The following is a 15270-nucleotide window of genomic DNA, read 5'->3' on the forward strand; positions in this document are numbered from 1 at the left end:
TATTGGTAACAATGCCAAATTATTGGCGGCTCTATTTGTTGATGTCTATGGTCCACCCCCCCTCCCCTCATATTTGTATAACACAAATGGTAGTGTAGTGGTAAACAAACAATCCACACTACTACTATTACAGCTCTATAAACCATAGATAATAAACCATATGACGTCATAAAAGGTTCGATGGCGGAAATTTGATGACGTATGCGAACGCACGTTTTTAGTTTTACTAAAATATGTAAAGTTTAAACCTTCATATCTCCCTTAGTTCCCTACAGATTTCAAGAAGAATGCTACCGAAAGTCTTGTGAATTTTTCATATTAATTTATTAGCCAATAAACCAACATCGTGACAAAAATCTATTCTGGATATCGCACCACTAAGGAGTTATTTACATTTTTAAAAAAATATTGACATCTCAACATAGATGAAGAAGAATATGAATAAGAATATGAAAAATAAAATAAGAATGCAATGTGTATTCTGAAAAAAAAAATGGACTGGCTCTATGCGTTTCCGGAAACAAACTGACTTTTATTAATGCGAGTTTGTCCTTACGAGTGATACACGTTACATGTTACGCTTAGCTTATTCATAACATTTTGAGTGTGTCCAAATACTTGTTCACAAATCTGGATTACCTACAATTAGGAGTAATTTAAAAATAATTACGTTATATATATATATACTAAATTCTACATTCATGTTGAGATGTTATAATTTAATAAGAAATATTTTAACATAGAGAGATTTTTCAAGCGTTAAATGGCGCATACGCCTTTTTAGCTTTCCTCTGACGATAATCGTATGCAAACATATCAGCAAAAATTAATAGTGCCTCAGTAGGTATAAGAATCGATAATTCGACACACCCTTGAGTTGTAACCGCTGAGTTCAACACCTCCATTCTTTATAATATCGCTCACTCCTTTCAAGAACGTCATAAATCAAAAATCGTCAATTTTCAGTAGTGCATGTTTTCGGAATGTTCAGAAAATGTACTTTATCCCAGCAAATGAGGCATATTTTTAACTTAATATTTACCCGCTACAGGGCGGAAAGTGTTGTTTTTGCATTTTGAAGAAAAGGTATTGTTTAACCATTGTTTTTAAATATACTAAATATTTTCCAATGGAGAAAAAACCTTCAGGTTTTACTTAAAAAGATCAGTTGCACAGTAAAAAGTTCAATAAGTGGCTTGATATTTATTTTTAAAATATTGTATTTTATTTTTAAACTTTAAAAACGTTCTTCTGAAAAATCAAGTTTTTTTTATTTATGACGTTCTTGAAAGGAGTGAGCGATATATAAAATAGAACCCAGTCAGGGTTCTAAAATGAATGAATCGAAAAAAATATCGAAAGACATTTGTGTTAGTGGTGCTATGGTTGTATCGTGAGTGTTGCCAGATGGTTTTTAATGTTTTCAGCAAATAAATATAAATTATTATAATTTTTTACTTCATTTATAATTAATTAAGGGGATTACCTATGAATGTCAGTATTTTTCCGATTTAAAATCGCAATTTTTTTACTGTGTATTTTATTAAAGTACCTTTGCCTGTGACGTATTCTTATATTCTTCTTCGTCTATGTTGAGGTGTCAAAAGATTTTTTTTAAAGCTATAAACACGAACATTTGCGATACAATGACCTATATTGCAATGCGTGTGTATTTTTGTTCATTTGGTAGACCCGTTTCTATCGAAGTGCGCAAACATTTAGTAACATATGCCTAAAGGTGTGGTCCGCATTGTCTCATTGCCGTATGTGTAATAGCTAATGTATACACTAATCAACGTTTACATACATAATGTCGATAATTTGGGTAATGACATCATTTAGACCAGGCCTGGCCAGCCCAAATTGCACCCCGGGCCAGACATTAAAAAAAAACAAAAAATTTCACACTTATTAATTTTTTGTAAGTAATAAAAAAATAATTTGAATGCAAAGGTAATCAGAAAGTACAATCAGGGTAATTGTAGATAAAAACATTACTACGACCAGATGTGAGAAGAAAACACACATTGAAAAAACAAAAAATTAAACTTTTTTTATAATAAACATTTTTTTTCAATTTTTTGATTAGCTCACATAAATCAAACAATATTACCAATTTTATTTTATAATTAAAATGTAACGTTGTTTTAAAAACACTATAAATATTTTATTATAACTTAATTATAAAAAAAAATAATTACCAACTTAATTATTTTGTCCGCCTCCATAGTGTAATGGCCAGCATGCTCGGCTACCATTCTGGAGGTCCTGGGTTCGATTCCCAGGGGAGGGTCAAATAAATAAAAGTGATTTTTTCACTCTAATATTTATTCAATATTGCCCTGGACTGGTACCTGAAGCGGAGGGCTGATCACCTTCCCTTCATGTATTATCGATCAAGATAACTCTGCGTTCATATGACGCAGTGCCCTATGCACCATTGGGGTGCGGATAAGTGTTTTTATTGTTATTAATTATAATGTCTAACGGTTAGCTTGGAAACCGGTAGACATTATAATTAAGTTATAATAAATTATTAATAGTGATTTAAAAAAAATACATTTTAATATTAATAAATAATAATAATAAAACCCTTAGCCGCACCCCAATGGTGCATAGGGCACTGCGTCATATAAACGCAGTGTTATCTTGATCGTTTACGCATGAAGGAAAGGTGATGAGCCCTCCGCTTCAGGTACTAGTCCAGGGTAATATTGAATAAATATAACAGTGAAAAAATCACTTATATTTATTTTACCCCCCTTGGGAATCGAATCCGGGACCTACAGAAAGGTAGCAGAGCGTGCTGACCATTACACTACGGAGGCGGACATTTTAATAATAAAAAGGAAAATCCCAAAGTTAGCGCATCAATTTTAGATTTTTTTTAAAATATTATATAACCAATTTATAAACGGATACATAGTGCGAAATTTATGTTTCTTTTCACCAAAATATATGCATTTCATGTAATTATAGAAATTTGATTGGTTTTAATAAATGAAATATGATTTCAAATATCGCTCACTCCTTTCAAGAACGTCATAAATAAAAAAAACTTGATTTTTCAGGAGAACGTTTTTAAAGTTTAAAAATATAGTACAATGTATTAAAAATAAATTTCAAGCCACTTACTGAACTTTTTACTGAGCAACAGATCTTTTTACATAAAACCTGAACAATAAATAAAATTTCTCTATTTGAAAAATATTTAAAAAAAATAATAAAACAATACCTTTTCTTCAAAATGCAAAAACAGCACTTTTTGCCCTGTGACGGGTAAATATTAAGTAAAAAATATGCCTCTTTTGCTGGGATATAGTTAATTTTCTGGGCATTCCAAAAACATGCACAAATGAAAATTATATCCGTCATACATGACCGCGGGCCGCGGTTTGGCCACTCATCATTTAGACTGTATGCAATAGATTCTAATATCAAAAGCAGGGTCGAGATAAGACGCATTTTTGGCACAATAGTCTAATATCATTACGGCTGTCCAAATTTAAAACACAGTAAGGGACATTTTTTTGTAGTAGTTTTTTTTGCATTTTCGGACTAAGTAGAGTCTACTTAGTCCATAAATGCAAAAAAACATACTACAAAAAAATGTCCCTTACTGTGTTTTAAATTTGGACAGCCATCAACATATATGAAAAAAGTCAAGTAAAAGTCTGAGCATTTACGGGACTCACGACCGTCACGGGCTGGTTTAAGTGATCACTTTACACACATGTAACATTGACCAATTCTACCCGTGATTGAGAACCACACTACTCAAATTCTTGGAACTTATTAAACTCGATTCACAGCTCTTGAACTCGATAGACTTCACGAGAGACATCTATAGTGGGATAAGGCAAGCTTTCTATTAGGGTCATAAGCCCTGTAAATGCCCAGACTTGTACTAAATGCCATATTCTTCTTCATCTATGTTGAGATGTCAAAAATAATGTAAAAAATAACCCCTAATTGGATTATTTTTCAGATTTGTGAACAAGTATTTGGACACACTCAAAATATTGTAAATTATGAAATGGCCTAGACGGCAGATTCAGTCGCTTTCGCTTCATTTGGACATTGTCATCAAGCTATCTTTTTCTTCTTTTTCTTACCTTAGGGCCAGCACTTCAACGCCGCACATCCGCTTGAGAATGCTGACGTCAGTGAGTTCCGCTCCCCTGAAATAAAGAACGTCAATCAGAATAAATGCGATATATCGTCGGTGTACGAGCGAAAAACGCTAAGTCATTTTTATTTGTCGTATGTGATTTATTTTATTTAATTAATTTAAAAATTTTACAGAACATTTACATAAATACATTTACAATAATGAATAACAAATAAAACAGGTAATTGTAACATTCCAACTACAAAATTTTACAAATCGCTCACTCCTTTCAACAACGTCATAAATAAAAAAAACTTGATTTTTCAGGAGAACGTTTTTAAAGTTTAAAAATATAATACAATGTATTAAAAATAAATATCAAGCCACTTATTGCACTTTTTACTGTGCAACAGATCTTTTTAGGTAAAACCTGAAGGTTTTTTCTCCGTTTGAAAAATATTTAGTATGTTTAAAAAAATAATTAAACAATACCTTTTCTAGGCAATATCTAGGCATTCCGAAAAACAAGCACAACTGAAAATTTACGATTTTTGATATACGACGCTGTTGAAAGCAGTGAGCGATATTTGAACAAGTATTTCAACACACTCAAAATGTTGTAATTTTTTTCTTCATTCGTTCGGTTCACATGTCCAAACCATCTCAACACACCTTTCTGTAATTTGTCACAAGTAGAAATTCGTAAAATATGCATTTCTTCTGAAGGAGGTTTTTTTATTTTATTTTTTTATTATTATTTTTTAAGATATTTGGCAGTCACCCAGAGAAAGGACGTTTCAGCCAGTGTCGAGTATTATTTTTATTTTATAAAAGGCATATACTTCCTTTGTACATCTCCAGCCTGATTCATTCCATGAATGATGGAAAATTTCGAAATAATTACGGTAATCTTCGCATTGAAGCGTCTATTGGAGAATGTGAGGAACAGTCTCGACCAAATTCACACGAAAATAATAGGATGTATTTACATTCTTCACAGAAACTTCAGTATAAGCAAAATATATTGGATGGAAATGGTTCCGTTATGGCGAGATTTTCGATAGCCCATAACTTAATTTTTAACTCTAAACCCATGTAATATTTGGCGTAATTTTTTCTTCTTCTTTAAACACCGTTTTTGTATCGAAAAAATCAATTTTTCTTTGAAATAAATATACGGTTATGAAAAGTTATTGAAAGGTTACTGGTAACACTCTCCTTATATATAATTAAAAAGTAACTTTGATTTAAAACCACTATAAATATTTTACTAACTAACTAACCATCACGCCGCTTCCCCGCAGGGGTAGGCAGAGAGAATGGAGCGCCACACCACCCTGTCCTTGCAAACATTCTTCGCCTCTTCCACGTTCATGCATCTCCTCATACATAATAATAATAATAAAACCCTTATCCGCACCCCAATGGTGCATAGGGCACTGCTTCATATGAACACAGTGTTATCTTGATCGTTTACACACGAAGGAAAGGTGATCAGCCCTCCGCTTCAGGTACCAGTCCAGGGTAATATTGAATAAATATTACAGTGAAAAAATCACTTATATTTATTTGACCCCCCTGGGAATCGAACTCCTCATACATACCCGCCGATAAATAAATAAAAATAAATATTATATTTATTTATACTATTGATAAATAAATATTTTATTATAACTTAATTATAATGTTTACCAGTTTTCAAGCTAACCGATTCTTTATCAAGACTGATAAATACTTAAAAAATCTAAAAATCCGATTTTAAATATGTTTCTAGTCACTCAACATCCCTGATCCCTTTTGACTGTGACTGCCAATCAACACAAAAAATAAAGCCACTCGAGATCTACCCAAGCTCCTTTGCCTAGCGGCCAAAATATTTTGAATTTTGTAACGTAGAATGTTAGTATAATCAGTCTTGATAAAGAAGGGGTTAGCTTCGAAACCGGGAGACATTATAATTATGTTATAATAAAATATTTATACTGATTTTAAAACAAAGTTATGTTTTAATTTTATTTAGAAAACATATTATTTTATCATAAAGTATACATTATTTATTGTTTCGGCATTAACTTTGTGGTAAGACATTTTACAATGATTATAGAAAACACTTGTTTTTTACCACTTGAGTTTTATTAAAGACTCCATGTTTCAGAAGTTAAACTTCCATCATTCAGGTCTGTATAATAACAAATTTGAGTTATTATACAGACCTGAATGATGGAAGTTTAACTTCTGAAACATGTAGTCTTTAATAAAACTCAAGTGGTAAAAAACAAGTGTTTTCTATAATCATTATAAAGTATACATGTAGCTAATATATTATGTAAAAAGTGAGGAGCTCAAAGCTCAATGTTCTCTGACTAGCTAGCGAGTTAGCGCCAGCAGCTTATGAGCTGTCGACAAGAGTGTACCAATCCTTGTTCTGTGAGCGATGCCACATGGTATTTTTAATGTTTTCAGCAAATAAATCTAAATTGTTAATTAATTTTTCAATTCATTTATAATTAATTTATGGGATAAGCTATGAATGTCCGTATTTTTTTTATTTAAAATCGCTAATTTTTTATTGTGTAGTGATTACCCAAAACCGGGACGCGTGTTTCACTTTAGCATCGGAAGGGAAAGGGTTAAGAAGACAGTCTTTGTACACGTGAGTCGTCTCAGTTATAGATGATCTACCTGTACCGTTACTATCTACGCGTTGGAATATTTAAGGCGGGTCGAAAAACCCGGTTTGTCGTGATTTTACGCATAGCGTTTACGTCGAAATTCCTCAGTCAAAATATAACATTCTGGTGGTCGAATGGATCACTATCAGACGGGAGGAATATAGTATCTAATCAAACATATTCAACCTGTAAAGGATTGTATAAGGCTCGTTTTGTGTTCATAACAACCGATATAATTAAAATTTTCATTCGTCATTTTCTTTTGGAAAATTCGCCTTCGCACATACGTTGTTTTCGTAAGTTGGTAATGAATGACGTCACAGAAATGGTGGAGTTTTTTTTAATGTTGGTGTCATTGCTAAATTATTGGCGGCTCTATTTGTTGATGTCTATGGCCCACCCTCCCCCTCTTCCCCTCATATTTGTATAACATAAATGGTAGTGTAGTGGTAAACAAACAATCCATACTAGTACTATTACAGCTCTATAAACCATAGACAATAAACCATATGACGTCATAAAACGTTCGATGACGAAAATTTGATGACGTATGCGAACGCACGTTTTTATTTTTATTCAAATATCTAAAGTTTAAATCTTAATATCTCCCTTAGTTCCCTACAGATTTCAATAAGAATGTTATCGATAGTCTTGTGATTTTTCATATTAATTTATTAGCCAGTAATCCAACATCCTGACAAAGGCCTATTGAAATATGTGTCCCGGATAATCCGCTACCCGGTTAATCAGACTCCAGATAATCGGGAGTGTACTATATTACGAAACTCGGTCGGTTTCCTTATTAAGCTTACTCGGTCGGTATCGCCCGGCTCCGTGGTCGAGTGGAGAGGTAAACAATTTCCCCTAACAGCGATTTGCGGTTCTCAGAACATCACTCAGGCAGTTATCCGAGCATTTTTACATGGTCCACAGATCACGTGACACGCCATCCGTGACGTACGAAGGTACGTTCGTAGCAAACCTACCGCCGTACTAGGCGCTGAGGGGGTAACTGACGTTTGAATACTAAAATAGTTTTAAAAAAAGCAACATATTGAGTGTGTCCAAATACTTGTTCACAAATCTGGGGTTTCTCCACGTAGCGGTTATTTTTACATTAAATCTCTAAGTCTTGCATACAAAAAAGGTGTGTTTGCTAAATAAAAGCTTTTTTTCTTAATATAACATCGATGGCTGTTGTGAGCATATATGTACTGTGTTCCAAACATTTTAGTGTGCAGTGTGGTAGTCAATCATGGGTAGAATGCTTAACCAGCTTATGACAGGTAGTAAGCCCTGCAAATACCCAGACTTTCGTATTCTTCCATAGATGTCAAAACGTAAAAAACGATTGTTAAACCTGCGTCACACGCTGTACGATCGTTTACCTTGCGTCACAAGCCTTACGATAATTTATCCCGCGTCACACGCCTTACGATAGTTTACCCCGTGTCACACGCCTTACGAAAGTTTACCCCGCGTCACACGCCTTACGTTAGTTTACCCCGCGTCACACGCCTTACGTTAGTTTACCCCGCGTCACACGCCTTACGATCGAGCTGCGAAAGAGTCACCAACAATCACTTTCGTTACCGGTAATTACCGTAAAAACAGAGAATTAATTAAAAAATATTAACAACACACATAAATAGTAGGCGTTTCAGTGTTTATTTAACGTTTCGTATCAAGCCGAATCATTCTACGATCTTACTTCATGAATACTAATCTATACACGATAAAAAACGAAGAAGCGTGAACAATAAACTGGCATATTAGAAAATTATCATTTGTATCTGTGCATATGGCATCCGAATGGGAGAAACAATTAACAGAACGTAAGATTCATATTATTTTTTGACATCTCATCAAAGATGATATCTCCTATAATTGGAGATAATCCAAGATTTGTGAACAAGTATTCGGACACACTTAAAATGTTGTAAATAAATTGACTGGTCAAATTATAAGCTAAAATAATAAAAATGAATTTCTCTGAATTAATCTGGCGTTTCTCATGTGTGTGATTATAATCCAGGATTCGACCTTAGATGCTTATAAGAGTTTCTGCTCAGTAAAAGCATATTTTCATTTCACCAATAGATGTCTCTAGTGAAGTGCTAATGATTCAAGAACAAAGTTTCAAAATTGGTTCATATATATATATATATATATATATATATATATATATATATATATATATATATATATATATATATATATATATATATATATATATATATATATATATATATATATATATATATATATATATATATATATATATATATATATATATATATATATATATATATATATATATATATTGTATATATATATATATATATATATATATATATATATATATATATATATATATATATATATATATATATATATATATATTTATATATATATATATATATATATATATATATATATATATATATATATATATATATATATATATATATATATATATATATTTATATATATATATATATATATATATATATATATATATATATATATATATATATATATATATATATATAATATATATATATATATATATATATATATATATATATATATATATATATATATATATATATATATATATATATATATATATATATATATATATATATATATATATATATATATATATATATATATATATATATATATATATATATATATATATATATAAATATAATGAAATTCCATTTTCTTCTTCATCTTATGAGATGTCAAAAAAAATATACGAAGTTACATTTTAATTGTAAAATAAAAAATCACAAAGTGCTTCAAATATAAATTAAAAAATAAATAGCTTTAATTTAGGGTTTGAAAATGTATGATGAGATGCCTGAATGTATGAAGAATGAAAAGAGTCTGAAAGAATTTAAAAATTAATTTTTTGTTTACTGTAAAGATATGTATAAACATATATTATTTAAATTAAGTGTAAATAATAGTTTATATTAGTTATAATATAAGCTAACTTAAGAAATAAATAAAAATAAAAATAAATTCTCGCGAGCACGACAATGCGGAAAAACGACGTATGTGCGTGGGTAGAAATTGAAAATGAAAAAGGCAATTTTAAATTCAACCATTAATAAACTTTACGCACTGTGGTCACAAAAGTGAAGGTTCTCTAAATTCGCCAACGGACAAAACTGGAGAAAATGAATTCACTCCGCGTTGAATTCATGTTAATTCATGCAGTGAACAAAACAACTCTTTTCTGCAATTCAACGCCGACGCAACGCATCCGTGAATTATTCAACAGTGTTTTCGTTAATAATAATAATAATAATAATAATAATAAAACGCACAAACGCGGGGAAATTAATTTTACCTCGCCAAGGTCGCGTAGAAGCGTAATAAAAATTGCATACATTATCATTATTATGTTCAAAATAAATCCCCTATAACATATAACTGTTGCGCGGTATGATCAATAATCCTGAAATTATCCAGAACATTGGTCTGTATGTTTCCGATAGTTAGCTAAGACAGCGTCGACATAGATTGTTTCCCATTCCTATATACAGGACCAACCTGCCGATGGTTATGCCTGTAGGAAGAGCTACCGCTAAGTTGAACAATATCACATATCCTCTGCCTTTGTTCACCCAGGAAGTCCTTCTTTATTAATGTTTTTTTTTTCTTCTCTTAATGTAAATAACAGTGTTTTTTCAAAAAATATTAGTTACTAGTTCTCTATTACTTTAGTCTTTAAGCCATTGTTTGTGTTCGTCTTTAATTGTATTTTGTTTTTTATTTTTGGAAACATTGTTATTTTTTTGTTGTTGTTTTCTTATTGTTTTTATTTTATTAAAAGTAAAAGAGGTAATGAGGGGATCCCGAGGGGTGGGGACGAAGTGTCGGCCTCTGTCCGTACATCCTCCTCCCCCCTCATTAATTGAATAAAGCAATATTTATTGCTTCAGAAATATTTTGAAGATTTTCCTCTATGTGCAGCTGACAGAGAGTCCCTCAGGACTCTATAACTGCTGCGGGTGGATGGTGGGCTCAGATAAAAAAAAATATATCACATTGGATATTGATCTGTTCTCCGAAGCGGGATTCTTCTACACCTTTAAGTCTTCTTGCTTACTTTTAATATATACGCCTTGAATATTGTTTGTTTTGTATATATTATTTTTTTGTTGTTGAATAAATTGAAAAAAAAAAATAAGGCGTTATCGGAGGGATCGTTTTAGGGCAGCGGTCGGGGAACTTTTTTAACCATTACCTTATAAATTTTAGAGTTGGGTCCTTGGGACGTTGAAGGTCGAAGAGGGGGTAGTAGATGTTTTATTTTTATTAATTAATTTAATTTTAATTTTTTATTTTAATTTTTTATCAAATAGACAAAAGGGGAGAGGCTTTAGTCATTGTCATATTGTTAATTATGGGTTTATTGTTATTTTTATTTTTATGAATTTCTATTGTTTCAAAATGTTGCAGTTTATGGCTTTTCGTATCTAGGATTTCTACGTTATTGTGGTTAAATTTGTGATCATTATCTATTAAATGGTTAGCGAATTCTTGTCTACGTTCCCAGTTATAAGAAATAATAATAATAACCATATCCGCTCCCTAGGTGGAGCATATGGAGTCCACAAACTGTCTCCAGGCTTTTCTGTCGGCTGCCAGCTCCCTTGCATCCTCCCGAGTCAGATCCAAATAAGAAATACAAATAAAAAATAAAAATTAAATTAATATATAAAAATAAGACACACCTACTACCCCCTCTTCAACCTTCAACGTCCCAAGGACCCAACTCTAAAATTTAGAATTAGCTTCACATACGGTGTTTGAAAATGATGCGGAATGCATCGAAACACGTGTCACAGTAGAATTTAAGAAATAGTGGTATTTACTAAGTAAAACATTAATTAAAAATGGATAAGTTTTTTAGTCTTAATCCCGGAAATTACTCATCGGGAATATTATATATGTGACTTATCGCTCACTCCTTTCAAGAACGTCATAAATCAAAAAACTTGATTTTTCAGGAGAACGTTTTTAATGTTTAAAAACATAATACAATGTATTGAAAATAAATATCAAGCCACTTATTGAACTTTTTACTGTGCAACAGATCTTTTAAGGTAAAACCTGAAGGTTTTTTCTCCATTTGAAAAATATTTAGTGTATTAAAAAAAAATAATTAAACAATATCTTTTCTTCAAAATGCAAAAACAACACATTCTGCCCTGTAACTGGTAAATATTAAGTTAAAAATATGATTTTTTTGCTGAGATATAGTACATTTTCTGGGCATTCCGAAAACATGCACAACTGAAAATTGACGATTTTTGATTTTTGACGTTCTTGAAAGGAGTGAGCGTTATGTATGTAACATGTTTAAACATTTATGTTCATTCTTTACCCTGCCACACGACGAGGATAACATTTGCTATGGTTACCGCGCGGTTGAGAAAACGCGCCAATTTTACGACTTGACCACGCCGATAAGGAGCATCGCCCATCTGTGATCCCGCCGCTAGTGAAAGTGAGTACTGTTATGATTGCCGAGCGGCTTCTTATCGAAGACAATAAACAGTTGTGTTTGAAGTACGATACCGGAACGCATTTCGTACAAACGGATATTTGCCATATCGACTAAATATATTCCGATAGCGGTTTTGTAAACGGATAGTAAATAAAGGAGAAAAATGCGCGTTCGTAAGCGGAACACTTCCGTTTTAGAATGTTTTCACAATACTGACGTCTTATAAAAAAAAACCCTATAATAATATGAGAAAAAGTTTATTTAAAAAAAATCGTATGAATTTTTATTTTTTTATTATTGGAAAACAGAAACCAACAGAATATATACAAAAATAACATAATATAATAAAAAAAACTACAATACAAATTTACAATACAATACAACGAAAACCCTTACCCGCACCCCAATGGTGCATAGGGCACTGCTTCAGAGAAACGCAGTGTTATCTTGATCGTTTACACATGAAGGAAAGGTGATCAGCCCTCCGTTTCAGGTACCAGTCCAGTGTAATATTGAATAAATATTACAGTGAAAAAATCACTTATATTTATTTGACCCCCCTGGGAATCGAACCCGGGACCTCCAGAACGGTAGCCAAGCGTGCTGACCATTACACTACGGAGGCGGACAAAAATATTATAGACTAAAACTAACTAACTAACCAACCATCACGCCGCTTCCCCGCAGGGATAGGCAGAGAGAATAGAGCGCCACACCACTCTGTCCTTGCAAACATTCTTCGCCTCTTCCACGTTCATGAATCTTCTCATACATACCCACCGATTGTTACGACTCCTAACCTGACCACTTTCAAGTATTTGGCATACCTGATCGTGCCATATTTTTCTCGGTCTTCCTCTGCTCTTTTTTTCACTTTTTTTTTATAAAAAATAAAATATTTTCGATGGCATCTTTTTTAAGTTTGACAACCCCTGCCCGATAGGGATATGACGTCACGTATTATTTGTCATTCAGAGGGAGTTTTCATCGAAATTGGTTCGTTTAATGTATTATCTATATAAAGACAATAATAATAGGTAATGTTTACGTTTTGATATGTTTTTCTCGGTCTTCCTCTGCTTCTTTTCCCAATAACATTCGCCTCATAAATTTGTTTTTTTTTTTTATTTTTATAATACAGTATCAAACAGATTAATTGAAACAATTTTTTTTCTCAACGCTTCGATTTTACAGATATTTTTGTCCAGCTAAAATTATTATAAAATGAATATATGAAATTACTTGAATTAATTCAGGTTGGTCAAAATCACTACCTACTATATAATAAATTGACAACCGGTTTGATAGTCAAACCTGCTTGTACCAGTGTTATTAATATTTGAAATATCAGTATAGCCTATGTTCCCGTACCAATATTTTGAAACACTATATATTTATTTACTATATTTTTTTTTCTATATTTATTTTATTTTTTTTACTATATATTTTTTTTGTGCGAATAGTGAAATAAGGAAGGAATGCAAAGCTGAGATAAGCACTATCGATAAAATTAAGAAAGGTGTGTTGAGATGGTTTGGACATGTAGAACGAATGAGTGAGGAAAGAACGGTAAAACAAATTTATGAGGCGAATGTTATTGGGAAAAGAAGACCGACAAAAACATGGCACGATCAGGTATGCCAAATACTTGAAAGTGGTCAGGTTAGGAGTCGTAACAATGTTTACTATAAAAACGAAAATATATATATTTTTTAAATAAAACATATAACATATATACTCTCCTGCCTATCCCTGTGGCGAAGCACTATGATGGTTAGTTAGTTAGCTAATACTTGAAAGTGGTCAGGTTAGGAGTCGAAACAATTGGCACGTATGTATGAGGAGATGCATGAACGTGGAAGAGGCAAAGAATGTTTGCAAGGGCAGAGTGGTGTGGCGCTCTATTCTCTCTGCTTACCCCTGCGTAGAAGCGGCGTGATGGTTAGGTAGTCAGTTTTTTTTAAATTTTATTTAGTAAAATAGTTATTCAAAACTAAATTGGATGATTAATTTGCCACCCTGTACTTCAATTTTCGTTATTTTTTTTTTGTTTATTTTTGGCAAAGCACCCAATTTTGGGTGATACCTGATTCAATTTTCGTTATGTGTCTGCAGCATTTGTACCATAATGTTTACATAGAAATAAAAAAAATATCACTTCAAAATACGAGACCATATAAATAAAGTATTTTCAAGCGTAATGACGTGTTTTAAAATGAAAACTTGATAAAATAAAGAACGTGATAAAATTAACGTTACTTTTCTACGAATAACGAATGACTCACTCTACACAAATCCCTCACTCCTTTCAAGAACGCCATAAACAAAAAATCGTCAATTTTCAGTTGTCTATGTTTTCGGTATGCCCAGAAAATGTACTATATCCCTGCAAAAGAGCCATATTTTAAACTTAATATTTACCCGCTACAGGGCAGAAAGTGTTGTTTTTGCATTTTGAAGAAAAGGTATTGTTTAATTCTTTTTTTAAATATACAAAATATATTTCAAATGGAGAAAAAACCTTCAGGTTTTACCTAAAAAGATCTGTTGCACAGTAAAAAGTTCAATAAGTGGCTTGATATTTATTTTTAATACATAGTATTATATTTTTTAACTTTTAAAAACGTTCTCCTGAAAAATCAAGTTTTTTTTTTATTTATGACGTTCTTGAAAGGAGTAAACGAAATGTCAAAAATATACTTTTTATTATATAAGTACGTAGGTATATATATTTTTTTAATATAAATATCTATTTAGAACATTTTGAATGTGTCGAAATACTGGTTACAAATACAAATGAAACAGTTTATGCTAAATAAAAAGCTTCTTTCATCTCACCATAGATGTATCTAGTGAAATTCTACCAATTCAAGCACTGTGTTTCGAATTCGAACAATAAATATATATGTAAGTTCCAAGAATTTGAGTAGCTGTCAATCATGGGTAGAATTGGTGAA

The 15270-nt window shown here is 31.7% G+C and overlaps 1 protein-coding gene across 3 annotated transcripts in view; it reads right to left on the reverse strand.

The window, feature by feature from the left end:
- LOC148310058 (uncharacterized) overlaps positions 1-15270 on the reverse strand; it is a 31248-nt gene that overhangs the window by 14690 nt on the left and 1288 nt on the right. For all 3 annotated transcript variants that reach the window (XM_088259067.1, XM_088259066.1, XM_088259065.1), the window contains exon 2: positions 4116-4181. In XM_088259067.1, the coding sequence (XP_088115193.1) occupies positions 4116-4181 (66 nt within the window). The remainder of the gene's footprint in view (positions 1-4115; positions 4182-15270) is intronic.

The sequence above is a fragment of the Brachycentrus maculatus genome, unplaced genomic scaffold (genome assembly GCF_059751285.1).
Source record: "Brachycentrus maculatus isolate JH-2025_06_01 unplaced genomic scaffold, ASM5975128v1 h1tg000109l, whole genome shotgun sequence".
NCBI lineage: Eukaryota > Metazoa > Arthropoda > Insecta > Trichoptera > Brachycentridae > Brachycentrus > Brachycentrus maculatus.